The sequence below is a fragment of the Neohortaea acidophila genome, assembly GCF_010093505.1.
Source record: "Neohortaea acidophila strain CBS 113389 unplaced genomic scaffold BDY17scaffold_2, whole genome shotgun sequence".
Lineage (NCBI taxonomy): Eukaryota > Fungi > Ascomycota > Dothideomycetes > Mycosphaerellales > Teratosphaeriaceae > Neohortaea > Neohortaea acidophila.
In genome coordinates, this window is record NW_022985511.1 from 708059 (window position 1) to 735180 (window position 27122).

The window sequence follows — 27122 nt, forward strand, 5'->3', positions numbered from 1 at the left end:
GCCTGGTCCTGGTTGTCTTTAGTGCCCTCGTTGATTAGTACTCTCGTTCACTCGAACCTGTCCGAGAGACAAACATGTTCCAGCCAAAGAAGGAGCGCAGAGATCGGAGTTCATGCCATATCATTCGCAATGTATGTGACACTCGTAGCTAAAGCATCAGCACCATGGAAGCCGCCTGAGTGCAGCAGACGCCCATCAAGAGTGAAAACTCCTCCCGCTCCGTCTTGATGTTGACAGAGCATCCACACCCATAACCTCTTCCGAACGCGAACCTCCTTCTCGAAACCCCGTTTACCGGTTCTGTTCATCGTCAGTTTTCCATCCAGGCGAGAGAATCGAATGACTCCGCGTGTGTGCCATACCTTGGTGAATCCGATATCCGTAGACTTCTCCCTAAAGCACTGACGGCAGATGTTGAGGCCATATTTGCGGATGAGACCGGCGGTGTGGGTGCAGACGCGGCTGTTTGAAGACAAATCCATCAGCATTTCCATTCTCCGTATCAAGACACGCTCCTGTCATCCCGCAATCTCACTCCTCCCACGCTCGCATCTCTTCACGTACCATTCTCTTGATCCCTTGCCGAATTTGCGCGGGCGCGAGTACCAGACGGACTCGTGCGACATGTTGGCGGTGCGGTGTGGTAATCGAAGGGCTTTTGTGAGGTGCGGAAGCTGGAGGAGGCGTCAGATGATGATTGCGACTAGACTGGCGCGGATGATGGATACCTGTTCGAGTGTGTGCTGGAGGTGGTCGCCGTGCGTGTGCCGTGGTCGAATGTCGATTTCTTCAGCGGTGCGGAATTTCGCTTCACGAATGTGTGCGCTAAAAGTGGGAGCGGGAAGGACCGAGACGCTAGTCCTAAATTGGTAATCACGCGGAGCGCTCCCATGTGCCAGCTTCCATGCTTCCATGCTTCCATTGAGGTGAACACACCTGACGACATTCGATGCAGCATTGCAGTCACTCGCATGCTGTGCAGTCGGCCGGGATGAATGGCATCACTCAGTGCTGCTACGTCAGCATCTCAGCAGCTCCCCTCGCGCCGCGACCAACCATGGCTTCTGCCTTCCGTCAGCCTTCCGAGTTCCCTCTTCTCCCTCTACCACATCTAACACTCAATTAGAACCGGAAGCTGCGCAATCTCGTCTCCCTGTCCCTTCGCAACCTCTCCCTCGATACACGCCACTCCGGCCGAACTCGCGGCAAGACGATTGACGATGATGCCGTACCGCAGACTCTCAAGAGCCCCGCTAAGATCGTTGCTCAGCGAGAGTTCCGCGCACTGGAGCACTCGAGAAGCTCGGAAGATTTGAAGAGTTTGAGCAGTCCTAAAGAGGATGAAGAATTTTCCACGACAGAGAAAGTCCAGCGCAATGGCACGCCACCTCGACCACAAATGCGGCGCATGCGGAGGAGAAGCACGCTCGAATGGGCCAATGCTACGCCGCAGCGGAGGCAGGAGAAGCTGGAGAGGGTGACGGAGGAGAGACTGATGGATGTATTCTTCACGTTACATGTTCATGGACTCGAAGGTTGGTAGGGCCAGCTTTCCGCGAGACTCGAGAATTGAGGGTGTCTGATGCGCGATACCTATTAGAGCCAATCTACATCTCGGAGACGGTCAAGAAGGCCATGAATCCTACCTTTCGACATATCGACCTGTCCGCCTGCTCACCCGGTGTCACGAGGGTTGATCGTGTCATTGTGCGGGTGTGGGTGAAGAAAGCCATGGCTGAAAGCCAATGGAAGCTGCTGTTGGAATTGGAGACGGCATTGCACCGATTGCAGTACTTGGGCAAGGGCGTACGTTGAGAATGATAACAGCAGTCCCCGCAAATACTGACCTCGATGCCAGTTCGACCAGTTGACTACGCCTTTGCCCCAGAACGCCGTCATTCTGCATCTCACGGATGGCATATACACCACCTTTAAAAACTTTATTCCCATGCCACCAACAAAGGGCGCACCAGCAGCAAGGGCGAATAACTCGCGCGTCCTCCCAACCTCATCATTCGATGCTCTCTTACGACTCTCGAAACTAGATGACAGCATTCAGGACGCGCTTGCCATTCGAAACCGAATCGCCTCGGAACTCGAGGATATATTCGAGGCCAATCGAGCAGCACTCACCGAGCAGGACCAGGTCTCGGAAGCGCAGGACCGGCTCAAAACGATAGAGTATGCGCAGAAAACGGTCGAGAAGCAGCTGGAGAAAGCACGCAAGCAAGCGGCGGAGAAACGAGAATCACTTATTGTACGGCGGAATCTCATGCGCAGCGATCTCTCGACACGTGAGGAAACCTCGCAACAGATGCACCGTTCGGCCGCCGAGGTGAGCCAGAGCAAAGACGACCGAGGCATCAAGCAGCGCGCCAACACTGCGCAGCGCAGGCGCGTCTGTGAAGATGTGCAGACCATCTATCCGATCCAGCCCATCGCCGGCCAAAGCCTGGCCTTTACAATTCGCAACCTGCACCTTCCCAACTCCGACGACCTCGAGGCCGAATCCGCGGACACAGTAGCCGCCGCCCTCGGCCACGTGGCCCACGTTCTACTCTTGCTGAGCTTCTACCTCGACCATCCCCTCCCATACCCCGTGACTGTGCGCGGCAGCACCAGCCTCATCTCAGACCCCATTTCTCTCCTCAAATCCACTTCCAAAATCACCACAGCGCCAGAAGACCCCAAACAGCGCCGCTACCCACTATTCTCCCGCGGTGTCCCGCGTTTCCGCTTCGAGTACGCGGTCTTCCTGCTCAACAAAGACGTGCAGCTGCTCCTGGAGAGCGGGTTTGGCGTTCGGGTGCTGGATCTACGACACACGCTGCCGAACTTGAAGTACCTGCTGTACGTGGCGACGGCGGGGGAGGGGGAGCTGCCGGCGCGCAAGGCAGGGGGTGTGAGGGGATTGAGTAGTGCGATGGGGAGCAGGAGGGGGAGCGAGAGGAGTGACGGGTCTAGCACGCTCGTGGAGAGTGTTGGGGCTGGGGAGGGCAAGGCGGCGGTGGAGAGTTTGATGCGGAATATGGGTGGTTGGGGGAGGAAGGGGAGTGCGTTGCGGTGATGGTGGTAGGCTGATTACTCGGAGTGTTCTATTACCAGCGAAACAATCTCAAGATCTGGTGATGGATGCGATGTCTTAGAGAGCCTGGAAGGGCTTCAGGTGCCTAAGGCATCCAGTCCGTTGATTCCTTCGTCGTCGTTGTGGTCTTTCACGCAAGGCACTGGCATCAGAGTGCCATGCAGTCTATTGTAAACGAATCCAGCCATGGCGTGGTCAATGCATCACCGCGCCAGCTCGCATCAACGGAAATGCTGATCTCTTCCAAATACCATTTCTCCCCGCGGCTCCGGAGCCTTGTCCGCCAACCGCAAGCAAGCTTTACCCCACTCCCAATGACCTCCGAACTACGACATCAGTGGAAACGTAAACATCCGTCCATCGATTGCCCGCCGTTCTTATCAGCGATCCCCCATCTTCGCCATCCGCATAGCTCTCTCTCATCATAGCTTGCCAAATCCCACTAGATTCCCCCTCTTCACCTTACCTGAGCTCTGCGTCCCCCAGCCATGTCTTCCTACCTTAGAACCACCACTCGCCTCACCCCCCTGCTTGCAACCCGAGCAGCCATCGTCCGCCCAGCTACAGCCTCCTTCCTCCCCTCGCACCGTAACGCCTTCGCCACCAGCGCAGCGAAAATGGCCGCCGCTCCCATTCAAGGCATCTCCAGCGGGCCCGCCCTCGCGGAGCTCAACGTACGCAACCCAACATTCTCCCACGCACACCCACTGACACTATCCCATTCCAGGCCGACATGATCCCCCACCTCCCCAGCCACAGCCCGCTCCTCTTCGCCCAAAAGAAAGCAAAAAGCCTCTCCTTCGAAGAGATTGCGCGCGCCCTCAACCGCGACGAAGTAGCCGTCGCCGCCCTCTTCTACGGCCAAGCCAAAGCCTCTGCCGAAGACGTCACGGCGCTGTCGAAGCTGCTCGACATCTCCGAGGCGACGCTGCTCGCGACGGACATCACGTCCATCCCGGACCGCGGGCGCACCATCATGCAGATGCCGCCGCGCGAGCCGCTGATTTACCGCTTGTTCGAGGTGGTGCAGAACTACGGGTATGCGTACAAGGCGGTGCTGAATGAGAAGTTTGGCGATGGGATTATGAGTGCGATTACGTTTAGTACAAAGGTGGAGAAGGAGACGGATGAGAAGGGGGAGTGGGTGAAGATTACGCTGCGCGGGAAGTGGTGAGTTGTTTTGTTTCTCTTGCTTCTGACGAAGAGCTCGTGCTGATTAAATGCCAGGCTGCCGTATTCCCGCTTCTAGATTGATCGGAGCTCGTCCAGGAATGAAAAGGTGGAAGGACGGAGGGAGATACACGATGCAGTCAGACTTCATCTCAAACGGAGCCGCCTGAAAGTCGTGACTGGGCCGCATGCAACTTACACGTGACTGACGCAATGTAATTACCACATTTACACGACGATTGGTAAAGGTCGCACAAACTTTTCATGCCTCTTCATCTCCTTACTTTTGGTCATTCATTGTTGGTCAAGAACAATTGTCATCGTTTCATCTCCATCATTCGTCCATCCTTACTCCTCGGGCTCTCCCGCGCTATCGACATTCATTCGTAGGTAAGACCAGGCCAAGCCAGGCGAGAATTGGCCGCAAACACACCCACTGAGCACAGTCACTCCTCAACCGCTGATTGACAAGCGAATCGCCAACCCACCTCATATCGGCGGAGACCCCACCAAGATCACAGCAAATCCGATCAACCAGCAACAATGGGCAACACCCACTCCAAGTCCAAAACAAACAAAACCAGCAACACCGAAAAACACATCTCCACCTCCACCTTCTCCTCCTCAACCACCACCACGTCTGCAGGCCCCAATTCCGTCTTCTCCACACCCAACACCAAAGAGACCGGAGGCATAGAAGGAGACCCGCACATAACCCATCCAACCCCCCACCCACGCAGCACGCGCAAGCACGCCCTAAGCGAGCTCATCGACCCCCAGGATCTCTCCATCGACACGCAGATCCGCACGCCAGACGGTACATTGTTGGCGCCGGAGCAGTTTTTTGTGCGGCGCGATCGGCCGGTTTGTTTGAGGGAGAGGCGGGAAAGGATTGTGAGGCGGGTGGGGGTTGCTGTTGCGGAGGCGAGGGCGAAGGTGGAGAGGGAGGAGATTGGTGCTGAGGAGGCGGAAAGGCAGAGGGGATGGGGGTGGTGTTTTTGAGGACGTGTTTTGTTGGTGGTGAGGGAACTCAGCCTCTTTCTAGCAGAGAAAATCGTCATGGACATTGATCGTCCATAGATGCGATGTGAATCCTCAGACCCTAGGTCCTACTCAGCTCGGCACGTGTTGGCCAGATAGTCGCAGTATAAGCCCGATAACATCCCGCCATGGCCAGAGATCCCCATCCAAAGAGGCCTCGGGTTTCCCTTTCCAAAAATCATCTGACTCTTAGTCGCCCCAACGCCATCGCTAGAAAGAACACAACGAAAAGCTCGTCACCTGTAAGCACCGGGCGACGAGCGAGCAGTCCTCGGCTTCTCTGCAGTGAGGAAAGAGCTTCAAAGGGTTAGTGAGAGAACACTTTCAGGGATCATGCCGATGCGCTTACCAAAAGGTGTACAAATGCATCTTGCCGGTCATCAGCTCCTGCCTCACATGAGCCAGGAGAACCTCGAGTTCCAGCTGCTTCCATCCGCCGGTGCGCGTGAAGAGGGCGAGCGTAAAGGCTTCGAGGGTGTTGTCAAGGAAGAGCGACAGGAACTCCCCGCCAATCTCCTTCAGTTTCTTGTCGTGCGGCCAGGGACCCAGCGGCACCAGCTTCTCCAGCGGCCTAAGACCGGTGAAGGGGAGTTCGCGAAGCATGTCGGGAAGGAAGGGGAAGATGTCGAATTGCACCTGGGGCGCCAGACGCCGCCATTCCTTCAGCCACCGGTAAGTGTAGCTGTCTTCCGGCACGGTGTCGTTCTTCCACCAAAAGTTGGCGCGGCCCTCGGAGATTTCTAGCTTGCCGCCGGGCTTGAGATGGCGATAGCATTGCTCCAACAGCCGCGGCCAGTTCTGGATGGCGCCGGCGAGGGTGCGGATGTGGATGAAGTCAAAGTAGTCCTCTTCGTACAGCCAAGGGTCGCGGCAATCGTCAATCTCAAAGCGGACGTTGCTCGGCACCTCTTCGTGCTGGATGGGGGAGAGGTCGGTGCCGATGATTTCGGCGTTGGGATACTGGTCTCCCATATCCATGGCCCAACTGCCCGTGCCCGTACCTATGTCGAGGATGCGGCGTGGATTGGAGAGCTCCGATAGACACAAATTCCCGCCGAGGACGAGGTTCCAGATGTGGTAAGTGGATTCTAAGCGTTCCTGCTCCCGATCGTCATTGGGGAGGAGGTAGATGCCGGGTTTGTAGGCGTGATAGCGTCGGCCGTTCTCGTACTCGTAGTCGAAAATGGATGAGCGTAGGGTGATGGTATCGCGGATGACAGACATGGTTTCGGCGAAGGTCGAGGGGGACTCGGCGGCCTCTGCTTCAACATCGACCGGCGGGTGGTCGAGTTCGGCGATTGGGGAGATGCCTCCAGTCGCGGGAGTGCTGATCGTGGGAGTGCCATTTGTGGGAGTCGTGTCCATGGGGGTCGTGTCCATGGGGTTCGTATCCATGGGGATGGTGTCCATGGGAGTGCCGTTCGTAGGAGTGCCATTCGTGGGGCCGGGGTATGGGTGAGCGCCATTGGGGAGAGCGCCCACGTTCCGTGTCATTTTGTCGACTCGCTGGACGCTGACAGAGAGTCGGTAGACAAATTCTCCAGAGGACCTTTAGCAGTCCTCACTGGTGGCGGGGCGATCGCCGCCGGCAATGTGGAAAAGTGGTGGGGGTGTAGGTGATGGTGCAGCGGGCCTGTCGCGAGATCAAAGGGCAACCATTCAGCAGGCCGGCGTTGCCTCGCGCAAGATTGAGCGGCCAAAAGGGAGGTCGGGGCCGGGGTGGGCTTGCATGGAGTGGTTTATGTACAGTTCGAGGTTGCACGGCAGGACAGGACCAGAGTATTGGGCGTCCCGGGAGCGTGGCAACCTCAAGGTTAGGCTTTGCGGCGGCACGTCAAAGCTGCTGCTTAAGCGAGGCCCATCCCCCGGTCACTCCTTCCCAATGGAACCGGAGCAAGGCGGCAGCAAGGCGGACAGTTGCACGCTGCTCGGCCGGGCCCCGCGTACGAATGCCAATCCCGTCCGTGGCTCTCGGCTTGCGTGTTGCGTGTCGCCTGCGTGCGTGCCGTGTGGCGGGGCATGGCATGCATGCAAGCTCCGGCTGTGGGCCGAGACTGCGGCTACACTCCCGCCCTCACGGCTCCTTTCCCGGTGGTGTGGGACGGGCGGACGCCACGCCTGCACTCTCGGGACATTTCACCCCACCACCTTCCTCTGCCTTCCATGCGCGGTTCGAGGCCCGCGTTATTTCCGCCGGGCTACTGGAAAGCATCTCAACCTCATCACGTGTTAGTCGTTGCTCCGTCTACCGTTACACTCTACTCTCGCCACCTCCTTGCAACGTGAACCCACTCGCTGTCCCATGCCACGACATCTGTCTGCCGTTAGTATGTGAGGTACCTACTAATGTCGTGAAATGGCAAACCTCGCCACTCCTTCCCGCTCGAGGGTACGAAGCAACGACACTCTTCAACAGCGCGAGAGCATGGCCCCTACGCAGGTGAACATATCTGCCGATTGGCGATTTAGTTTGTATGCACGCAAGTGTAGGTAAGCGTATGACCATGTTTTTGGCAAGGGCACCTGAGCCATACGCCTACACGCTCATGCTGAGATTCGCTCCTCGACAATACTTCATCCATCCCACAGTACACTCACTTCCTGCTCCCATCTCACTTCAACCCCGCGTTCACTGCTTGTAATTCCAACCCGGTCTCAGACGCCCTCGTGGCCCGCACGTGAACGTCACGTGCAAACACCGACCTGCTCTTTCCTCTTTCAGCGCCAATCCACTTTCCCCAATTACACAAACTCAACTCTCACTCACGCCAAAACACCCCCTCACCCCCAAACCATCTCCACCCTACATCTCCTCCCCAAAGCATCAACTCACTCAAGCAAACATGGGCAAAACCGACGAAACCGGCCAACTCAAGCCAATCAAGTGCACCATCGCAGCGTGCGAAATGCGCTTCGACACCCTCAAAGAAATGAAGAAGCACAAGCGCTACGACCCCGACCACTTCTACTGCAAAAAGTGCGACGTCGATTGCGCCGACTGGGAAGCGCTCACGCAACACAAAGTCGATGCGATGAAGCCATGGCTGCAAGGCCGTATGCCTGACCCGGAAGTCGAATCGCCCAAGCACATTGTGTGTGAGTTCTGCGGTGAGGACTTTAAGAGTTTTGGGGGGCGGAAGCTGCATCGTAAACAGGTGCGTTGATGGACTACGACAAACCCCTGACTATCTGATATGTCATTGTGAAGAGACTGACAACACTCATCGCAGTATCACGCCGCCAAGCAAAACATCGTCTGCCCCGGATGCAACAGCATCTTCGTCCAAGCGGGTTTGATGATTGCCCATCTGGAGCGCGGCGAATGCGAGACCATTACAAGACAGCAGTTCATCGGCAACGTGCAGCAGAAACAGATCGTCCAGGAAATCATGAAAGACCCCAACCGATTTCAAGAAGCCCTGCGCGAGAACGCGGAGTCGAAGCAAGACCTGCTCTCTCCTATGTCAGACGTGGGCGATGTTGAAGAAGGTGGCGTAGATCTCTTGGGATACGACGACGAGCATCAACAACGTAGCGTGGAGCCGATGCGTGCGGATTGCGATCTCATCGATTCGACCAAGCGTCTGGAGATCAGCAACACCTGGCCGTTCTTACCTGGTCAGGGGACGAAAGGTAAATGCACGTCACCGCAATACCCATCCCCACCAGACTCCGACAAAGACAACGCAGCCGCGTCCGAAAGCGTTGGCCCCAGCCAAGCAACAAGTCGTGGTGGAGGAGCAAAAGTCTACACAGAATCCTACCCCTCCTTGACCTCCCCAACTCCATCAACAGCAGTGACAGCGCGTCCAAGAGTATGGGCAACAGGCGCCACAGCCAACACCCTCTTCCCCGAAGCCAAATCAAACCCACCCCCCGCTGGAGACTGGGACGCAATCCTCACCCAACGCCGCGAGCACGCCACAGCAAGCACCAGCACCAACGCCTTCCACTCGCGCTTCTGGGACCCGCAATCAAAGGACTACGACGCCTCCATCTTCTACAACGCCGATCTCGCCCAATACACCTGCCCCTTCGCCGCCTGCGTCACCGTCGCCTACGACGAGCTCTCGGACCTCGAGGGCCACATGCGCTTCGCACACCTGAAGGACCATTATACGTGTCCGCAGTGCTTGAAGCGGTTCCAAACTGCCAGTGCGCTGATCAGTCATAGTGAGGCGGTGGCGGGGAGGTGTAGGGTGCGGGAGAGCGCGAAGTATCAGAAGTTGTTGGATGAGGTTAGTGGGGGGTTCTTGAAGGCGGAGCATTTGCGCGCGCCGATGGTGGCGAGTGGGAGGGCTTTGGGGAGTGATGGGGGAATCATGACGACGCGGTTTGAGGCGCAGATGCCGGGGGAGGCGTGAGTCAAGGCGGAGGTTGCTGTTCGATGAGTGGTTGATTATGGAAGCAGGGAAGATGGGAAAGGGGAGGGCGAGTTATGCTCGCAGTTTAGCCGACTACTAGGTAGTCTGAGCAGAAGCACTTGGGGGTGTCATGTCTCCACGAGTACCCAGTCCCACCAGGTACAAAATTCCCACTAACAATAAGTTAACACCACTACGGCGGCGATCCGTAAAACCCTGGCGACATCGGAGGGGTCTCATCGTTGATGTAATCCCCACCGCGCCCCATATCACAGCAGAAGTCTCCCACACAAAACCTGCTGCTCAGCTCCATCTCTCCTGCCACATAAAACAGCATCTCCAACCCCGAGTCGAACTCATCCTGCTCTGCGCGAGTCGGTGGCGCGCCTTGCCTCCACTCCGATTCGACCTCAATGCGCACAAGCTCGGGAATGACATACTGCCTCCACACCCGTCTCACGTCCATAGCAAGAAAGGTAACGTCGAGAAAGCCCTCGACGCTGTACCCGGTGTTGGTGCGCAGGCGGATCAGCACGTTTTTCTGCTCGCCGCCAAACAGCTTCTGCAGCGCGAAGGCATGGTTGGAATGGAAGCCGGGGTTGGAGGTCGCCGTTGTGCAGTACCCAAGATCGACGCACACGTTGCGCATCAGCAGGAACTGCTCTCGCACTACCATGTCCCGCCACGATTCGATGGATGGGATCCAGTCGTTCGCTTCTTTATGGGCCTCCGGCCCTCTCCAGTCGAAGTGTCGGGTGTCGAAGACAAAGAAGTTCAGGCTGAAGAAGAGTTGGAGCGTTTCGAGGCGTAGGAAGCGGCATGTTGCTGGGAGACCAAGGATAGCTGGCAGGCCAGGCAGTTCGGAGGGAGGCTGACATGTTGACGGGACGGCGAGGTTGAACTCCCCGCTGTCGTCGTCCAATATAAGCGTACGCCGTCCGAGTCGTAGAGGACTAGGGTTGTAGATGAGGTTGCGGACTTCCGGAGGGAGGCGATCGAGGGGTGAGTTTTCCATTTTGCAAACGATGACTTCTGCGAGGTGTGTGAGTGCTGGTGTGGTGATGCTGTAATGATGCGTTGGCGATTGCCGAAAGGAGGAGTCCAGACGTTGTCGTGAAGATTCATGTTTGGCTGCATCTTCGGATGATAAGGCCAGACTTCTGATGCTGCCTTCCTGTTCTTGACACAATCGTCTAAGGGAGTCGTGCCGCAGAAGCAGGAGGAAAGAGCGCCATCAACTAAGCAAGAACTGATCATTGCCACGCTCCCATGTGATCCGCAATCACCGCGGCAACACACGACTCCCCATCGCAGCACCGCCATGAGCCTGCTGCCCAGTCGGAGGCCCAGCAGTCATCAAACTCTGCAGCCCAAGATCTCTCCACGCCGGTTCGCGAGGCTTCTGCGTCGCACGTTGAATGCCAAAAGCTGCGTGCTGGTCCGGGATTACATCGTCCTCGTCGTCGGGGTTGATGGGCTGGTGCTGTCGCGCGACGGAGATTTCCTCGGCGGGCAGTTTGATGCGGGTGAAGTCGTCGAGCATGTCGGCGTGGTGGGATGCGTGGAGGTGCAGATGGGTGAAGTTGGAGTCGCGGGACTGGCTTTGTTGTCAGGGTGTGTAGAAGATGGGACGCGGGGATCCTACGTACCATGTTTGCGTCAGGTTGATGGTTATGTTGTGATTTCGGCCGTGTTCACGTCGTCTGGTTGTTGATGTCGCGGACATGAACTGCGGAGTTGCCGAAAGGAGTAAGGGCGGTATATGTGCCTTGCTACACCTCTCGCCCACCGTACTCGAAATATCGCCGCAAAGTTTCGAGCTCTCGTCCATTCAATGCGATTTGCGCATCCCTATCACCCACACGACACATCGCCTCGACCGGGCACGCACAGTCGAAGATGAGGCGATCCACGCCTCTCTTCGCCATCTACTCCTCCAAGTCAAGACCTCCCGATCTTGGCCAACACGTCTACGCCTTTCGACACAAAGAGACCAACCAGGTCTTGTACTCTCTCTATCGCAGTCTCAATGTACGTTGGCCGCCATGTCTAGCCGTCATCCTCTACACGCATGAGTGCTAATTCATGACATCGCACAGGGAACTCGCTCTCTCCTTCAACTCCCTGACATCGGCGCCAATACTGCCCAAGCGACCGGCACCATTCGTCGAGATCTATGGCAGCCTCTCTTCTCTGTCTCCTTCCCTCCAGCGCCCTCGCCAGCGAATCCGAACGAGAACGTGCAAGGCCTGCACGCGTATAGGCGACTTCGCGAATGGCGGAGACTACACGAGCTCTACTGGAAGCCGCCCGCCTCCCTCAGCCAACCCTACACCGAGCAGCAAAAGGAGGCGCTGCAGAAGAGGCTTGATGAGCGGGGAGGCAGCAAGAAGGAGACAATCTATAACTTGATCAAGCGCGAGAAGAAGAAGGTCCGGCGGCGGGAGGTGATGGATCAAAAGGCGAATTCTGTCGCAGATCTCGCAGCGGTGTTGATTGAGCAGCAGGAGGAAGGCGCTGTAAAGGGTGACCATTCATACATACAACGACGACAGCGCCGTTTGGATGAGGTGGAGGAAATCCGGGAATTGAGTATGGCCGCGAGTAAGGACGGATTCCAGAAGCTGGATGCCGAGATCGAGGCCCTGAAGCCCTACGCTGAGCGGCGGCTGGGTTACCGGAAGGAAGACGGCGCCAAGCTGAGCCAGATCCGAGCACGCAGGCAAATTTATGATGTGGAGGCGAAGAAGGCGCGGATGCAGGCTGCCGTTGACGCAGTCGCCGCGTACCGCGAGGAGTTGCAAAAGACACAAGAGCCGGAGAGACCAGCCAAATTGTCCACGCAGGTAGAAGATCTGATTCCCAAAAACGACCTGGACCAGCAAAAGGCTTTAGCTGCTGCGCAACAGCAAGTATTGGACGGAAGTCTGGCAAAGCGAATCAGCAAGCAGGAGGAAAGGGTGCAGAAGGCTAAATTGGCGCAGGAGCAGGCTGTCGAGCACCTGCAGCGAATGGAGCAGCAGCAAGAGGAGGCTCTCAAGATGCAGCCGGACCCGGTGCCGGCTCCAGACTTTGGGCAAGAAACAGAGCAGAGTGATGCAGCTCTGGCGGAGCCAATGGAAGCCCAAGCTCAAGCTCAGAAAGAGCGCCAGCACGCTCAGGCTCCGATTCAAAGGGAATACAAGCTGGCTCTCAAATACGCCCAGAAAAGGGTTGAACAAGCTCAAGCTCGGGCTCAAGGACGTCTCGATACCGCCAAAACCCGGGTTGAACAGGCTCCAGCCCTCATTGCCGAAGCCCAAGCCGAGCTCGACCGCCTTACAACCCTCCACAACGAAGCCCTCGCCCGGAACTCCGCCCTCTTCGACGACGCCAACCGCTCCGAAACTGAAACTCCCCTCTACCCGCTCCTCCCATCTCTGCCCCCCGCCCCACCCCTCCCAGCAGACCTCTTCCCCCCTAACGCCCTCCGCGCGCACATCCGCGCCCAGAATCGTCAGCAAACGCCCTCTTTCAGCATGCAAGGCGTGCGCATCAAATGGAGCGATCCTCTCGATGCGGAGTTTGCGCAGGCCTGGCCGCAAGCCGTGGAGCATGCGCCTATGGGGTTCGCGCGGCCTTCGGGCATGCCGAGTCCGACGGCGCCGCCGATCTATGATGCGGCGGAGAGGCGCGAGAGGGCCTATTCTTACTTGGCGCGGAAGGGTGAGGCGAGGAACCGGGCTGTGCGGGAGAGGGCGGAGGCTGTATTGAGTGCTGTCGATGGGGTTGCTCGTCAGGGAAGGATGCAGAAGCGGAGGGTGAAGGAGGAAGCGGTGGCTGTTGCTGACTGAGCTGTAGTACGGTTTTCTGGCTCGTTGCAGCATTTGGCTGCCGGTTATCCTGTGCTGGACAATGGATGATGCATGCGGGAATTGTGTGGGATGGAAGCATGGCTGGAGCATAGTTGTATATATATCGCACCATAGTGCGGACGAGACCTTTCAGTCGACTGGTAGATCGCTGCTCAAAAGACACTTCCGAGTGACGTGAACTGGGGTTTCTGCATAGTACATACAAGAGTGTAAAGTTCGACATACGTATCTATACCCTCTCTCGCCTCGCTGTACAGCCCAGAAGCAACAACCAATCATCGATACCTCTCCTCCTTCAACCGCCTATAGGGCAAAGGATAGATCCTCTTGCGCTTGAACTCCACGTCCCAACCTGGAATGCCGGCCCGGCGCATCACGCCCGCCGTACCCTCGTCCCACTGCGTGCGGAAGAGGTCGACGCCGACGGGATGCAGGCTGTACTTGTCGACGAAGGAGCGGAGGACGAAGTTCTCGCGTTTGCTGTAGCGGGCTGCGGAGAGAATTTCCTGCACGGGGAGATTTGCCGGGGAGGATTGCTCTTCTGTCGTGCTTGTGGATGTCTCTTCCTCTGAGATGCTGCCTTGCTGCAACACGAACACGCCCATGCGCTGGTAGTCTAGGCCTTTTTGCGCGAAGGCGGGAAGCCACGGGAGGATGACTTGGGATTCGGGGTCGAGGGAAGCGAGATCTACGCGCGTCTGCGTTGGGCTGATGGAGATGTTGGAGGCGAGGAAGTGGCAGCGGTAGCCGAAGCCGTCTTTGGCGACGTTGGGGACGTCCGGGTTGATGACGGCGATGGTGACGAGGCGCTCGCCACGATCGAAAGGCTGGATGTTTAGGCTGGGCGCATCTTCGGACAATGTAGACAGCACCAGCCCGCCGTGGGGAATGTCTTTCCTGCCAAAAGAGAGCGAGACGGCGATGGTGGGGTCGATGTGCGGCAGGATATCCGGGACGACATTCATCTGCGTGATGCGCTGCACGAGCACCTTGCGCTTGTAGCTGCGCCACTTCTTGTCGGCGAGGTGGCGGTAGATGGGCTTGTTCATGTCGCCCAGCCCGTCCTCGAACTTCTTGCGCACGAGCGGGTCGTTGATGTCGGCGAGAATTTTGAGCTCCTCGAGGTGCTGCCGCATGTCTCGCAATCGGCGCTCTAGTTGTTTGACGGACGGTTCGTCTCCTGTCGATTGCGACTGTGCCAGACTCGTCTGGACCTTTTCCATACGTCGCCTTTGTTCTGCAATCTCTGCGACTTTTTCTACCCGGTCTTGCTGCAGGACTTTGCGCGCTTCTTGGAAGCATTGGTAGGGGAGTTGGTGGAAGGGGATGCTGGGGGTGGAGGCGATTGCTGCGCGCCGTCGACGGGAGCCGATGGGGTAGATGCCATGTTGGGCGATGAGTCGTCGCTCGGATTGTGGTTTGTGAACTACAGCCGCGGATGATTCTGGCGAACGGAAGGGGTTGGCGGGCAGAGGTGGTGATGAGGTGGAGGTGATGTCGGTGACTTCTTGTCTGGAGGCATTCGATGTGGTGAATGTGCGGATTTGCAGATTGATCCTCTTGAGGCCGGGACGCTGCACGCAACGCGCCATTGGCCTGCACGCCCCTTCGAGAGCCATGGTCATGTGCGATGAAGAGGCAGAGTAATGGAGCTGCCCGAAAATACTCGAGGGCGACGTTGGACAAGCTTTCCGGCCTAACCAAATTTTGATGGACATTTCAACGACATCGTCCTAATTTAGACTAGCGTCGTCTGCGGCGAAAGCTTTCACCTCCGACACGCTCAAGTCGAGATCTTCTTGTCCCAGCACACACGCATCGACACCCACGCCCGCAGCTACGCCGGTGATCGATGGCGTCTCACCGGGCTACCTTGCCTGCACGGCACCTATTCAATGGCTTCAAGAAATACCAGCACCCGCTCCAAAGCGTGCGATGCATGGCGACAGAAATCCAGATCCCCCGTTCCACCATCTCGCAGACCTATCAAGACGCGCACCTGACATCCGCTGCCACCGAGCCCATCCTCAGAGACGACTTCAACATTGCCGCCGGTGCTTCCAAAATTACGCCTTCCCAGCAATTCCATCCTCAGCGAAACCCGTTTCTGGCCTCCGCCCATTGCACCGTCTTCGACTTTCCCTCCTTTGAACCGACATCTGTCGCTACATACCCCAGCACACACTTGCTGGTACCCATGAGGAAAGATATCCTCCACCGCGCTGTTGTATACGAGGGTGACGCCACGCGCCAGGGAACAGCCAACACGAAATGGAGAGCCGAAGTGCATGGCTCAGGGAGGAAGATTCGCCCGCAAAAAGGCACAGGCATGGCGCGATTAGGGGACAAGAAATCGCCTATGCTGAGGGGAGGTGGTGTGGCATTTGGACCCAAACCGCGCGACTTTGCTACCGGCTTGCCGAGAAGGGTCTACGACTTTGCATGGCGAATTGCCTTGTCCTATCGCTATAGGCAAGGCGAGCTCATGCTTCTGGACAACGAGACGAGCCTCGAACACGTCCCTCGCGAGAGTCGCGAGCGCTATCTTCGCGAGCTGCTCGTGCACAATCATCTCAGCAACGCAAGTGGAAGAACGCTCTTCGTGACATTGCAGCGGCAGGAGAGTTTGTACGAGATTCTGGAGGCGGGCTCCATGGGCAAGCATGCATTAGCGAAAGATGTCGATGATGTGGATGTGAAGGACCTGTTGGAGTTGGGCCGCATTGTGGTGGAGAAGCGGGCGTTGCATGAGATTTTCATGAGACATCAAAGCGATTTGGACTCGAGATTGCGACTGAGTGGTCGGGGAGATGCTCCGGAGGCGATTGAAGGACAAGCGGCTATCGCATAGTAATCGAATGCTACGCAAGGGCTGAACTCGTGCTTTCTCGAACGCTCCTTGCGATCCTTGTTTCTCCACCTCCAACAAAAAAGAATGCGCATCACAGACTCCGCATTTGGCCAACAATATCTGGCATACAACGACGTGCAGGCCGGCAGCTCGTTTACTAGGCTGAGAGGCGGAGCAATAAGAGGATCACAACGCCTTCCCGGATTGGCATGCGATGCGCTGGGAGCACCCCGCAATTTGTTCCCTCATCTTCAGCCTCGGGCACTTCGCCAGCAGATCTTCCTATTTAATCCCTGACATCCATTGTCACCACATCTTTCAGCATTAAGCTCGGCGAAAATCGATCAGGACACGTCCAATTCAATCGCCAGTCAATCATCAACTCACCCGCAGGAATCATCGCACCAGTCAAACAACAATGTCAACCCCAGGCCTAACCTTCGTCATCTCACGACCAAAGGATCCCCAAAAGACGTCCGACGATCTCTACAACCGTTTCTACAACGAAGAACACCTCCCCGACATCGTAGCACTAATGAAGCGCCTCGACTTCCCCGCTCTCGCCCTCCGCTACCAAAACGCCGACCCGGCATCGACTCGCATCCCCTACCTGGCTCTGTACCCCTACCCAGACACGGCGTGGCAAAAGACACCCGAACGCACGAAGTTCATCGAAAGCACGCGCCACAGCCGCGTCCTAGGCGGCGACATTTACGAAGCGGTCGACTTTGGTTTCCGACTGTACGAGAAAATCCAAACGTTCGAAGGGTACGGGCACGCGGAGAAGAGCGGGCGCGAGCGCGGGCAAACGATCGTGTGCGTCGCCATGGAGCCCGGCGCGAGCGAGGAGCAGCAGGCCGATTTCGAGGACTGGTATCGCAAGCAGCACCTCGATATGCTGAGTATGTGTAAAGGGTACCGGCGCACGACGCGGTATCGCCGGACGGACGGGGTGAAGCCGCGGTTTCTAGCGTTGCATGAGTATGCTTGCGAGCCGGACGAGTTGCCTAGTGAGCAGATTGCGCAGGTGAGTGCGACGGAGTGGACGAAGAAGATTCTGGCCGAAGCGGAGGTGTTTGAGAGGGATGTTTTACGGCTGGTGCATGTGGAGGGGGATGAGGGGGTGAAGTTGTGAGGGTGGGCACCGATGGAGAAGGGCCAAATCAGGAGGAATATCGATTCGGTGTATACATCAGCAATGTTCTTGATATAGCAGACGATGTGTTCGGCAAGTGTTGCTGCGATGTGGAAAGCTGGATGAGTCAGAACATGAACGACATATGGACGAGATGCACCATGCACTATTGACTGCCTTCAATCACAGCCAAAATCTTCCCAAACACCAAACACTATGACCAGTAAATACAAAATTTCGAATGCGTTCCAAACCATCAAACGAAAAGTAACCAACCTCCTCCCGACACACAATGACCCACACGACAACGCGCCTCGCCCTCCCCTCCGACGCAGAAACCATCGTAGCCTTATCCGCCCAAGTGCAACAACACCTCACAGCCTCGGGGAGCCTACAAGATATCGGGCCTCTGAAGCTAGAAACAGTCCTGACTGCCGCGCACGAAAAGCGAGTCTACGTGCACGAAGACGCCCAAACAAGGGAAACGATAGGCTGCGCGTTCGTGAGGCCGATCGACGAGCACTACTTTCCCCCGAGTTCTGGTGCGGACTTTGACATCACGACGCTCGCGCGGCCGTGGCAGTACGTTCATACCGTTATGCTGCGGCCGGAGGTGCAAGGGCGTGGGCTTGGGAGGCAATTCTTTACGGATGTCGTTGAGCTGCTTCGACCTTGTGGGGGCACAATTCTACTGGATTGTTGGGCGGGCAACGACAAGCTGCGTGAGTTTTATGCAAAGTGTGGGTGTCGATTTGTCGCGACGCTACGAGAGGAGGACTACTACATTGCAGTGTTTGTGTACGAATTGGCTGAAGGGAAGGGGTAGCAACGGCTCCTCCTTGGCTTCCTCCTCGTTCGCGCCCCGTCCTCCGTGTTTGGCAGCAGCCTCTCTAGCCGAACTCGGGCTTCTGGTCCGCGCCCTCGACCGCCTTGGAGTATCCCAATCGATCCTTGGTGTAGAACTCGACGGCAATGGGGTGGTTGGCAGCACCGCCGTTCAACCCGCCGGACTTGACGCAGGTGACGTCTGGCATGATCTCAAGCTCGGTGTAGAGCGAACTTCCGCAGTTGGAGCAGAACTATTGATATCGCAAAATCAATCAGCAATGCGGCTAGGATTTGGCCGGATGAATTCGAGAAGACGGACCCAGTGCTTGTTGATCTTGCCCGAGTTACCCTTGGCATCGTAGTCCTTGGGCTTGCCCTTGGTCACTTTGAAGTTGCCGCGGGGCACGACGACATTGCTGGTGTAGGCGGCGCCTGGAAGTCGAGCGGCGTCAGTCTTGCTTCACACTTCTGGCGAGCAGGGTAGGATGTACATACCAGTCCACTTTTGGCAATCGGTACAATGGCACAAGGCAGTCACTGCGGGCTCGCCTGAATTGAGGGAACCAAGTAAGCATTCGCAGCGCCGACTTTCTCCAGGTAGACCATGCGTTGCTCACCAGTGTAAGCGTACTCAATCTCGCCGCACATGCAAGATCCGGATGCCATGATTGCAGATAGATGGATGGATTTTGAATGACAAGTAAAGTATGAGAAGACGGCGAAATCACTCAAGTCTGAAGATGTTGCGGGAAATGCAAAAGAAAAGAAAAGGTGCCGGCGCGGCAGCAGAAATACCTTATGTACGCGCCCCCCTCCCTCGAAAGGTCGGCGAGATGGCACGTAACAAATGGAGCGCAAGCTTTGCTGCTACCCCTCACTCTCACCACGGGGTCGCGGTCGGTAGCGGGCAAAGGTCGCACAGTAGCGTTTCGCCGCCGCCCTGCTCGGAAGGGCGGATGTCCGTTCACGCGGGCCCAATGACAAAGCCAGAAGCGCGGGCTGGACGAAAGGAGCAGGATGCGGCTAAGGTTTGGAAGCACTGTGCACGCTTCTGAGGGTGTGGGAAAAGGATAGGAATGAAGGAGATGGTGCAGAAGGGTGGAATGGAGTGAAGAGAAGGGAAGAAGGTCGACGGCGAAGGTGCGAGTCGTCCTTACTCACCGTCGATGTCGTCAGTTGCTCTTGACCAATCATTGGTGGATATTTACCATCAAGGTCGAGTCACGTGATTTGAATTCTTACGTGATCCGACACTCTCACGGCCTGAAGTAGACAGTCCGCATTGCAAGAAGCGTCTCTGGTAGAGGACCCGATCCTCTCTATTTGGCTCGCTGCTCTGGACATGTTCCAACACATACGAGTGGAGATTCATCGCGTCCTTACAAAAAGTTACCAATTGGCGACCACAGAATTGCCCAATTAGGAAACTCCGCTCCGCTGTCCATCCAAATTTATTCCCAACTTATTATTACAGCATCGACACCTCAACCCACGCCGTCGTAACATCCACCGAGCGTAGCTCAAACGCAATGGCGACCCCACGCTGTACCACCACTACCTCTCAAGCCCTCTACCGCGTCTTCATCGCCCCTTACCTCCCCAAACAGCAGCCCCGACCGCGACCCAAACTCCCCTCCACATACCTCACCAGATCTCTAACAACCACATCCCGTCTCCACGCCCTCCACCGCGCAAAGGCCGTCCCAGAGCAGCGCCGCGAACTCTGGAACGAAGAGATAACCGCCAAAGTAATCCACCTCATCGACCCCGCAACCAACACCCTCCTCCCCCGCCCACAAACCCGGTACGACACGCTCCAAACCCTCAACCTCGAAACGCACCGCCTGATCCAAATCCCGGGGCAATTCCACCCAGAAGACAAGCTGCCCATCTGCAAAATCGTGTCCAAGGCTGAAGTCTTCGAAGCGAAGCGCCGGGCGCAAGCGGAAGCAAAAGAGAAGAAAAAGTACGAGGGGGCGGCGAAGACGCTGAAAACGCTGGAGTTGAATTGGGCGATGGATGGGAACGATTTGGGGCACAAGATGGGGAAGGTGAGGGAGTTTTTGACCGAAGGGCGCAAGGTGGAGGTTGTGCTTGCTGCTAAGAAGAGGGGGCGGAAGGCGAGTTTGGAGGAGTGTGAGGGGGTGTTGAAGAGGATACGGGAGACGGTGGAGGAGGTGAGTGGGGCGCGGGAGGCGAGGGAGATGGAGGGCAAGGTGGGTGGGTTTGCGAAGTTGTTGTTTCATGGGAGGCCGTTGCACAGGCCTTCAGCTGCGGCGGCGGCGACGGAGTAAGCGGAAGAATGATGTCGGATACAAGTACATCCAACAGAAACTACCTACTTCTTCCCCTTCATCTTCTTCGCCAACCGCTTCTCGCCCCGCACATCCTTCTTCAACCTGGGATCCACCATCTTGTACTTTCCCTTGACACCCCTAGGCCGACCAGCACCCTTATTGAAACCCCCCGCCCGCACAACCTTGACCTCCTTCTTCTTCTTACTGCCGCCCGTCTTCTTCGCCTTCGCCATCAACGCGGCGATATTGTTCGCCGCATCGCGCTCACTCATATCCCCGCCCTCCGCCAAGCCCTCCGACTTCCTCTTCAGCTTCTCCAGCCGGCGCGCCGTGCGCAAGTGCTTGCGCGCCTTGGCTTCTCGGACCTTCTTGATGGGTCGCGCATTAAGGGCGCGCAGCTTCTCCTTGATCGCTTGCGCTGCTTCGGCGCTGACGGGCCGGTGTGGTCGGCTGTGTTTGCCCTCATCGTCGAGGAACCACTCCGGGAGCCCGTCAGTGTCGCGGTGCGAGTACTTGTTAAAGATGTCGTCGGCCAGTTGGGCTTTGGTGGTTTTACCCGTTGCGAGGGCGTGGGCGAGCGTCATGGCTTCGGCGGTGATGATGTCGATGTTGGGCCGGCCTTCTTTCTGCTTTGACGAGGATTCGTCGTCGTCGCTTTCCCAATTGTCTTCTTCTTCTGGCTGAGCTTCTGCCACGTCTGCGTCGTCTGAGAGTTCGTCATCGTCCATTTCGATATCGATTTCGTCTGCCTTGCCACCCGCTTTGGGCTGCAGATCTGGACTGGCAACGTCAACACCACTGTCTCGCTCCTTTTCAGCTTCTTCGTCGTCATGCTCGCTTGCATCATCCATCCCCTCAATATCCTTGAAAATGTCCCGTTGGAAAAAGGTGGCCGCTCGACCAGACAAAGCACCTGGCGCTGTCCGAGGCTGCAGCTCCGTCATCAGCTTCCTTCCATCTTGTTCATCGTCAAGATCGTCGGCCGAGTCATCTTCAATGAGATCGGCATCAGAGCTGGCATCCGTCTCGGCACCCTGATCTTGTGCATCAAATCCCTCGAATTCGTCATCCTCCATGGCGTTGGCTTCCCTGCGCACCCGCTTCGCTCTCGCTTTGGTGTCTCTATCCTCGCGTCTGGCTTGATAGTCCTCATATAGGCTGTCCAACTGCCTTTCCAGCCCGTCCTCCTCTTCATCACTCTCCTCTTCTTCACTGTCCTCCTCATCCTTCTTCTCCGGCTCCCGGACGGCGGAGGTCAACATTCTACCCCGAATGATCTGATCCCTCACCTCCGAGCGATCAACGTCCTTCAGTTTGAAGGTAGCATCACCACCCTCGGCAGACTCAATACCGATTTCCATGGGCGTCGTCATGTTCATCTGCAAGCGCACAATCTCCTTTCTCTTCTTCTCGTTGTCTCGTCTTCGTTCCTTGCGCTTCACCTTATCCTGCATATCCTTCATATGCTGAATCTCTCCCTGCAAGCGCATCTCGTCGTCCATGGACTCGACGGTGGCCACCTCTTCACCCACCAGACCGTCCGTGGCTGCAGCATCGGCACCACTTCCTGCGGTCTTGGCAGTATCGGATGTCTTCTTTACTCTCAGGCCAAATATCTCTCTAGCCTTCAATCTCCATCTAAGCAGCAGCTTGAACTCTTTGCGACCCAGCACCTTGAGATCCTGACAACATATGCGCACCTCTTCCGTAGTCTCGGGAAGTCGGTCGAGCGCAGCAAGCGCAATATCGTCTCCATTCTCCTGTCGAAAGTGCAGCTTGTTGAGCCTGCCCAACATCTCAATCGGATCCTGCGTTTGAATGAAGTTGGTGGCCGGCTCTTCATGGAACTGCGTCCAATCCCCCTCTTCATACCCGTCTCGCTTCCTCCTCTTCTTCTCCGGATTGAACACGCGCGCCTCGTTATTCACCGCTGCCGCCTCCACCTCTGCAAACGCAAATTTGGAATCCAAGAACTTGGGGTCCATATGCCGGGGCGCCTTGTACCCCCGACACACATAAAAGGTCTCAGCGGAGACGTTACGGGAGGAGGGCGGCTTGGTCTGCTCGACGCGGGCGAAGAGCTGCTTGAAAATCCACTCCAGCTTCGACGAGTCCTTTGATCGAAAGACTTTGGTGACAAACGTTCCGTTCGGCGCCAGGAAATCCGTTGCCAGCTTCAAACTCGCCAACACCAGCTCGTTCTGCGTGAAGGCATCCTGCACCCACGCGACACCCACATTCGGCGCACCATCATGCACCACCGTGTCGGCCTTCCAGCCCTTCAAGTGGCCGCGGATTGTCGCCCTGCATTTGTCGGAGGTGATGTCGTCTTGGAAGGTGATGGTGCGGGGGATGGGTTTGATGGGGGAGAGGTCGACGCCGATGATGAGGCTCTTTGCGGGCATGGTCTCGGCGGCGACCTGCAGCCAGGAGCCCGGGGCGGCGCAGAGGTCGATGAGGCATCGCGAGGACTGCAGGAAGGAGAATTTCTTGTTGAGCTGGATGAGCTTGAAGGCGGCGCGCGCGCGGTAGTTCTTCTCCTTCGCGAGGTAGTAGTACTTGTCCAGCCGCGCTTTGGCGTGCTTCTTCTGGATCGCCATGCTGCTAATGTGTTCTGCGCGAATGGGATGCTTGGAGTCTTTCAAGCCGAGTCCGGCGCGGTGCTCGCTTGGTGAAGTTCGAAAAAAACTAGAGTTTCATGATTACCAAAGCCAGGGCGGGTCTTGGCACGCGGCGGCTGCTCCGAGATCGCCGGCGTGGTCTGCGGGCCGTTAATCGGATATGCCCCGCGCCGGCTCCGCACAGGCAAACGTCGAGGTGAAGAGACTACGCACGTTCTGGCCCTCATAGGCCTGGACCCTCGTGCAATCCACACGCGAGATGAAGCGGCACGATGAAAAGTGTGTCAAGCGCCCAGTTCATCCACACCGGCTCGTTGCGACAACTACCTCGCTCTATCTCCATGCATTTATGCGATGAGCCTCGGCCCGAACCCCGTCTCCATGCCCAGCGCCTTGTCGAACCAATGCCCCCCCCCGCCGACCATGCCATTCCTCCTCAAGAGGCGGAGGAAATCACCCTGTTAATACATGCTGACGACATCGGCCGTCGTGCTCGTTGCTCGTTGCTCGTTCCCACGCTCCCATGCCCGCTCAAGAAGAGCTCGTGTCGCCGTTCGTAAGTTGGCCGTCTGAATTCGTGCTGGGAGGATGCTTCTCCTTGTCGGGACACAGGCCTTGCTCCGCCGGAATGTCCGTCATGATCGGTTCGTGCGCAGCGATGCACCACGCTGGCGGCTCCCTCCTCCTCGCCGCCTCGCACATCTCGCGCTCGACGCGGTAATGCCCGCACAGCTTCCAGCACTTGCGGTTCACGTAGCACATTTGTCGGGGAATATGCCTGCCGTGCGCTGCTGTTTGGGGGCTTTGACGATTGCAAGCCTTCGGGATCCGGAGGAGCGACGGAGGAGAAAGGATGGCGCCTCACTTTTGAGGTTGGGGCTGATGTCGCCGCGGCGAGTGCTCGGCGCTGAGTCCGACGCCGGAGCTAGGTCCGAAGTGTCAGTCTTGACGTCTATGCCAAGGGAAAGCGTTTGCAGAGTTCGATGGGCAGACCGGGCGAGAGAGAGGTCATCATATAGTCATTGATGCCTTTTTCCGTGTCGTGGAAAAAGAGTCCGCCCTTATCATTCCTGTGGCCCCAACGTTGCAAGCCGAAATCCACACATAGCCATAACAGGTCAACGCGCCGAGGTCGAAGGGATCAGATCTGCGTATACATTGCTTGCATGACGGATGCTATCTTCCGGCCACGGAATCGATGCGGAATGTGGCTGAGTGACAGCGGTACCCGTGTGTTGCGATCGGAACGTGGTTGGATTGAGATCCGTAGCGCGGAGTGCCGGAGTCGATGGAGGTTAAGTGGAGCCGAGGGGTGGAGCATCGTCCTGTCTTTCCATGCTCGGACTTGTCCACGGATGAGCTGGATTTCCGCTTGGTCAGAGGCAATCCTTGCGCTCGTCTTCGCCGTGAGTGCAGCCGGAAGGCGGCAGCATTATCCTGACGCATCCGCAAGCATCCCTGTCAGAGCGGAAGCGAATCACCAGGTCGACAGCAGGTATCGGCAGGCGCAGTGAATGCGTCGGGCAGGTATCATTTGCCATTCCTCGTCACTGAGATGGAGATTCAGCAGGTGAGTCTCGATTCGCCACGCCTTGGGGCATGATCAAAGAGGCTCCGCAATCGAGAAAAGGCAAACGCCTTCAGCGAATTTCCAACCACTCAGCGGAGGAGCGGTGGTCGGCAGCGCGTGCTACCTCCACGGACTTGGCTCCGTCGATACACGCAAGATATCTAGCATGCACATCCGTGCTGGTGGATCTCGCGAGCGTCATCGTAGTCGTCGTCCCCCGTTGGCGACCGAGGTAGGGGGTAGGAGAAGGCGGCCGCTGTCTATCTACTTAAGGTGTCATTAGTACGCTGCACCCATGTGTCTTCCCCACTCGTCGTGGTGAGGCAGGTCCGGTGTGTGCAACCTGTCAAGATATGGGCACCGCACTTCTTGGCGTTTGGAGTGACCGTCGTCGATGATCCCTTCCGAGACTCTGCTCATGATGACACGGTCGAGCAGCATGACTTTCGACACCTGCAGACTCCGTGCGTGACGCACACTCTCCTCTAGCCCTCCACAACACATGAGAAGGTGAGGAGGCATTCGCGACCAGCATCAACATTCATGAAATATCTCGCGCGGGGTCCCAAAACCTCACCCCGTTGCTCACGGGAACAGGCTTTTGAGAGGTCGCAGCAACTGCTACACCATCAGCACATGTGTCGTGTCGACGGCAACGCGACTGGACTCACCAGTGGATGTCCGCCGACTCCCAGATGGACCCGTGCCACGATTCCCCTCGCGGGCCGTCGCCCCCCAAGCGTCTGGCTCCTGCTCTTCCTCCGCCGGCAGCTGCGCGTAACCCCCACTGAGGAAGACCTGCCACAGCATCCAGCGCACCACCCACATGTCGCCATCCGCACTCTCCGCGCTGCCGCCGTGATTGTACACGGCGCGCAGCGCGCCCTGGGACTCGATGTATAGGCGACGCGCCTCATCCAGCAGCGCGAGCTCGGTGATCTGCGTCACCGTCCACGGCTGCGGGGGAACATTGTTTCGCAGGTAAGGGACCAGGTTGGCGGGGGAGCTGCAGATGTTGCTGTGACCGCGCAGGGCGTCGTCCTGGTCGGGTCAGTCCACGGGGTGCTTGCACATCGGACTTGGGAGGAGTTGCATACCTTCATGCGGAACCAAAGCTCGCGGTCCGCGTCGACGTTGTGATCCATGCCCAGCGCCGACAAGAACTCCGTTCGACTGGCCTCGGAGAAGGAGCGGGGCACGGCTGGGAGACGCGCCAGATCGTTGCCTGGCGCCATGCAATCATTGTGCGACATGGCCAGGAGTGAGGAACCCGGATAGGCGCCGTTGCAGAGAAGGATAGGAGGCGAGCAGGTTCAACGCATCCTTTGTCCCATCTGCCAATGTCTTTGAGTTTAAGGGAGATGGGAGGCGATCGAAGAAAGGCTGCTGGAGCAAAGACTCATCCGTTGAGGCTCGCGCATCCCGCTCCAGTGACGAGTTGCCGCGCAGGGGACTATGGTACATGGAGAGCTCGTCTGACCCCGTAACACACCACGATAGCGCTGGCCTTGGACAGAAAGAGCGACCGGGGATAGCCCTGTCACCTCGAGTGTGGGGTGGGTAGCGAGTAGGAAGCGCAGTGGGTGTGGCGACAGTCCAGCCAGACATTGGTTGGGGGAGGACGGGAAGGACTAAATTCCAGATCGTCGGGCTCTCGCCGATCTGAAGGCGGTGCTAGACGTGACATGAGGATCTCATCACACCACACGAACGCGCGCATTGAGCACGACCACACCACTTCTCCGCCGACCAGGCTGTTGGGGGATTATATTGACATATCCTCGGATGCAGCTCCGTCTCGGCGCGGGGCCGGGCATCCACTCCGGAGAGGCTGCAACGTCACTCATCCTCAACCCTCAGCCCATTGCGCAGTCATACGTCAGCGCCCTGCTCGCTTACCCGACCTCCAGAAACTCGATCTGGCTAGGCCGCATACCTTCCGTGCCGTCGGCTCTGCCTCGAAAGGGAAGGCACATTCTGCAGCCATCGTCGGATATGCGTATCTGCCGCAGAAGGCCTGCACCGCACCCGCCGATCATTAATCACTCGCCGCGCGGGGCATCTTCCCCGCAGCCCTAACCTGTCAAATACCCCGCGTTGGGCGCCACACGTGTGCTTGGTGTGTTCACGCCCGCGCCTCTGGTGCCATCGTAGCCACTCGGATGTCGTGGTTCGAAGGGGCAGCGGTTCGCTCTCGTCCGCGACCAACGGCATCTAGGCACATCACACCACCTGGAAGCTACCGGACGGCGATCCGTTGGGCTAGAGCGCCGCAGACGGGTGCCGAGTCCCGGCGATATGCTGTC

General features: G+C 57.4%; 18 protein-coding genes across 18 annotated transcripts; 9 read left to right on the top strand and 9 right to left on the bottom strand.

The window, feature by feature from the left end:
* Positions 1-291: 291 nt before the first annotated feature.
* On the bottom strand, positions 292-626 carry BDY17DRAFT_321048 (ribosomal protein S14; the record flags this gene model as incomplete). The annotated part of the gene is made up of 3 exons (XM_033736545.1): positions 292-300; positions 363-462; positions 565-626. The coding sequence occupies 3 exons, from the start codon at positions 624-626 to the stop codon at positions 292-294; spliced, it is 171 nt and encodes a 56-aa protein (XP_033592803.1).
* A 369-nt stretch (positions 627-995) lies between these two features.
* On the top strand, positions 996-3067 carry BDY17DRAFT_321049 (UV radiation resistance protein and autophagy-related subunit 14-domain-containing protein; the record flags this gene model as incomplete). The annotated part of the gene is made up of 4 exons (XM_033736546.1): positions 996-1073; positions 1127-1535; positions 1601-1806; positions 1859-3067. The coding sequence occupies 4 exons, from the start codon at positions 996-998 to the stop codon at positions 3065-3067; spliced, it is 1902 nt and encodes a 633-aa protein (XP_033592804.1).
* A 289-nt stretch (positions 3068-3356) lies between these two features.
* BDY17DRAFT_291115 (cyanate lyase C-terminal domain-containing protein) lies at positions 3357-4522 on the top strand. The gene is made up of 3 exons (XM_033732620.1): positions 3357-3759; positions 3813-4255; positions 4313-4522. The coding sequence occupies exons 1-3, from the start codon at positions 3574-3576 to the stop codon at positions 4332-4334; spliced, it is 651 nt and encodes a 216-aa protein (XP_033592805.1). The 5' UTR covers positions 3357-3573; the 3' UTR covers positions 4335-4522.
* A 6-nt stretch (positions 4523-4528) lies between these two features.
* BDY17DRAFT_73558 (uncharacterized protein) lies at positions 4529-5596 on the bottom strand. Its single transcript, XM_033738663.1, has one exon. It carries the CDS (start codon positions 5320-5322, stop codon positions 4786-4788), a length of 537 nt encoding a protein of 178 aa, XP_033592806.1. The 5' UTR covers positions 5323-5596; the 3' UTR covers positions 4529-4785.
* A 45-nt stretch (positions 5597-5641) lies between these two features.
* Positions 5642-6520, bottom strand: BDY17DRAFT_246106 (S-adenosyl-L-methionine-dependent methyltransferase; the record flags this gene model as incomplete). The annotated part of the gene is made up of 1 exon (XM_033730696.1): positions 5642-6520. One exon carries the CDS (start codon positions 6518-6520, stop codon positions 5642-5644), a length of 879 nt encoding a protein of 292 aa, XP_033592807.1.
* A 1451-nt stretch (positions 6521-7971) lies between these two features.
* On the top strand, positions 7972-9757 carry BDY17DRAFT_73578 (uncharacterized protein). Its single transcript, XM_033738664.1, has 2 exons — positions 7972-8451; positions 8527-9757. Exons 1-2 carry the CDS (start codon positions 8140-8142, stop codon positions 9658-9660), a joined length of 1446 nt encoding a protein of 481 aa, XP_033592808.1. The 5' UTR covers positions 7972-8139; the 3' UTR covers positions 9661-9757.
* Positions 9757-10808, bottom strand: BDY17DRAFT_73583 (uncharacterized protein). Its single transcript, XM_033738665.1, has one exon. The coding sequence runs from the start codon at positions 10673-10675 to the stop codon at positions 9854-9856; it is 822 nt and encodes a 273-aa protein (XP_033592809.1). The 5' UTR covers positions 10676-10808; the 3' UTR covers positions 9757-9853.
* A 134-nt stretch (positions 10809-10942) lies between these two features.
* Positions 10943-11312, bottom strand: BDY17DRAFT_315148 (Apc13p protein-domain-containing protein; the record flags this gene model as incomplete). The annotated part of the gene is made up of 2 exons (XM_033735887.1): positions 10943-11257; positions 11310-11312. 2 exons carry the CDS (start codon positions 11310-11312, stop codon positions 10943-10945), a joined length of 318 nt encoding a protein of 105 aa, XP_033592810.1.
* A 194-nt stretch (positions 11313-11506) lies between these two features.
* BDY17DRAFT_291120 (transcriptional regulation of mitochondrial recombination-domain-containing protein) lies at positions 11507-13685 on the top strand. Its single transcript, XM_033732621.1, has 2 exons — positions 11507-11691; positions 11760-13685. The coding sequence occupies exons 1-2, from the start codon at positions 11560-11562 to the stop codon at positions 13491-13493; spliced, it is 1866 nt and encodes a 621-aa protein (XP_033592811.1). The 5' UTR covers positions 11507-11559; the 3' UTR covers positions 13494-13685.
* Positions 13686-15180, bottom strand: BDY17DRAFT_291122 (ribosomal protein YmL35). Its single transcript, XM_033732622.1, has one exon. It carries the CDS (start codon positions 15137-15139, stop codon positions 13790-13792), a length of 1350 nt encoding a protein of 449 aa, XP_033592812.1. The 5' UTR covers positions 15140-15180; the 3' UTR covers positions 13686-13789.
* Positions 15181-15639: 459 nt separating this feature from the next.
* On the top strand, positions 15640-16293 carry BDY17DRAFT_240254 (ribosomal protein L4 domain-containing protein; the record flags this gene model as incomplete). Its single annotated transcript, XM_033730357.1, has 1 exon — positions 15640-16293. A coding segment is annotated over one exon (654 nt), but the record flags the coding sequence as incomplete, so codon positions are not given.
* A 281-nt stretch (positions 16294-16574) lies between these two features.
* Positions 16575-17646, top strand: BDY17DRAFT_73662 (uncharacterized protein). The gene has a single exon (XM_033738667.1). The coding sequence runs from the start codon at positions 16784-16786 to the stop codon at positions 17498-17500; it is 717 nt and encodes a 238-aa protein (XP_033592814.1). The 5' UTR covers positions 16575-16783; the 3' UTR covers positions 17501-17646.
* Positions 17647-17792: 146 nt separating this feature from the next.
* On the top strand, positions 17793-18326 carry BDY17DRAFT_321059 (acyl-CoA N-acyltransferase; the record flags this gene model as incomplete). Its single annotated transcript, XM_033736547.1, has 1 exon — positions 17793-18326. The coding sequence occupies one exon, from the start codon at positions 17793-17795 to the stop codon at positions 18324-18326; it is 534 nt and encodes a 177-aa protein (XP_033592815.1).
* A 136-nt stretch (positions 18327-18462) lies between these two features.
* On the bottom strand, positions 18463-18994 carry BDY17DRAFT_239858 (Mss4-like protein; the record flags this gene model as incomplete). The annotated part of the gene is made up of 4 exons (XM_033730349.1): positions 18463-18579; positions 18648-18760; positions 18824-18877; positions 18946-18994. Coding segments are annotated over 4 exons (333 nt in total), but the record flags the coding sequence as incomplete, so codon positions are not given.
* Positions 18863-19554, top strand: BDY17DRAFT_73605 (uncharacterized protein). Its single transcript, XM_033738666.1, has one exon. It carries the CDS (start codon positions 19036-19038, stop codon positions 19381-19383), a length of 348 nt encoding a protein of 115 aa, XP_033592817.1. The 5' UTR covers positions 18863-19035; the 3' UTR covers positions 19384-19554.
* A 303-nt stretch (positions 19555-19857) lies between these two features.
* Positions 19858-20622, top strand: BDY17DRAFT_321061 (uncharacterized protein; the record flags this gene model as incomplete). The annotated part of the gene is made up of 1 exon (XM_033736548.1): positions 19858-20622. One exon carries the CDS (start codon positions 19858-19860, stop codon positions 20620-20622), a length of 765 nt encoding a protein of 254 aa, XP_033592818.1.
* A 44-nt stretch (positions 20623-20666) lies between these two features.
* BDY17DRAFT_315150 (Spb1 C-terminal domain-containing protein) lies at positions 20667-23225 on the bottom strand (the record flags this gene model as incomplete). The annotated part of the gene is made up of 3 exons (XM_033735888.1): positions 20667-21251; positions 21375-22841; positions 22863-23225. 3 exons carry the CDS (start codon positions 23223-23225, stop codon positions 20667-20669), a joined length of 2415 nt encoding a protein of 804 aa, XP_033592819.1.
* Positions 23226-25437: 2212 nt separating this feature from the next.
* On the bottom strand, positions 25438-26069 carry BDY17DRAFT_307773 (uncharacterized protein; the record flags this gene model as incomplete). Its single annotated transcript, XM_033735139.1, has 2 exons — positions 25438-25857; positions 25914-26069. The coding sequence occupies 2 exons, from the start codon at positions 26067-26069 to the stop codon at positions 25438-25440; spliced, it is 576 nt and encodes a 191-aa protein (XP_033592820.1).
* Positions 26070-27122: the final 1053 nt, after the last annotated feature.

Bases quoted from the DNA above. Each gene is read 5' to 3' on its own strand.
- BDY17DRAFT_73583 (XM_033738665.1), bottom strand. From the start codon at position 10,675: ATGGAAAACTCACCCCTCGATCGCCTCCCTCCGGAAGTCCGCAACCTC.
- BDY17DRAFT_291120 (XM_033732621.1), top strand. From the start codon at position 11,560: ATGAGGCGATCCACGCCTCTCTTCGCCATCTACTCCTCCAAGTCAAGA. The intron at 11,692-11,759 runs GTACGTTGGCCG...GACATCGCACAG, and splicing joins CTCTCTATCGCAGTCTCAAT to GGAACTCGCTCTCTCCTTCA.
- BDY17DRAFT_73662 (XM_033738667.1), top strand. From the start codon at position 16,784: ATGTCAACCCCAGGCCTAACCTTCGTCATCTCACGACCAAAGGATCCC.
- BDY17DRAFT_73605 (XM_033738666.1), top strand. From the start codon at position 19,036: ATGAGAAGACGGCGAAATCACTCAAGTCTGAAGATGTTGCGGGAAATG.
- BDY17DRAFT_291122 (XM_033732622.1), bottom strand. From the start codon at position 15,139: ATGACCATGGCTCTCGAAGGGGCGTGCAGGCCAATGGCGCGTTGCGTG.
- BDY17DRAFT_73578 (XM_033738664.1), top strand. From the start codon at position 8,140: ATGGGCAAAACCGACGAAACCGGCCAACTCAAGCCAATCAAGTGCACC. The intron at 8,452-8,526 runs GTGCGTTGATGG...CACTCATCGCAG, and splicing joins GGAAGCTGCATCGTAAACAG to TATCACGCCGCCAAGCAAAA.
- BDY17DRAFT_291115 (XM_033732620.1), top strand. From the start codon at position 3,574: ATGTCTTCCTACCTTAGAACCACCACTCGCCTCACCCCCCTGCTTGCA. The intron at 3,760-3,812 runs GTACGCAACCCA...ATCCCATTCCAG, and splicing joins CCGCCCTCGCGGAGCTCAAC to GCCGACATGATCCCCCACCT. The intron at 4,256-4,312 runs GTGAGTTGTTTT...ATTAAATGCCAG, and splicing joins ATTACGCTGCGCGGGAAGTG to GCTGCCGTATTCCCGCTTCT.
- BDY17DRAFT_73558 (XM_033738663.1), bottom strand. From the start codon at position 5,322: ATGTCCATGACGATTTTCTCTGCTAGAAAGAGGCTGAGTTCCCTCACC.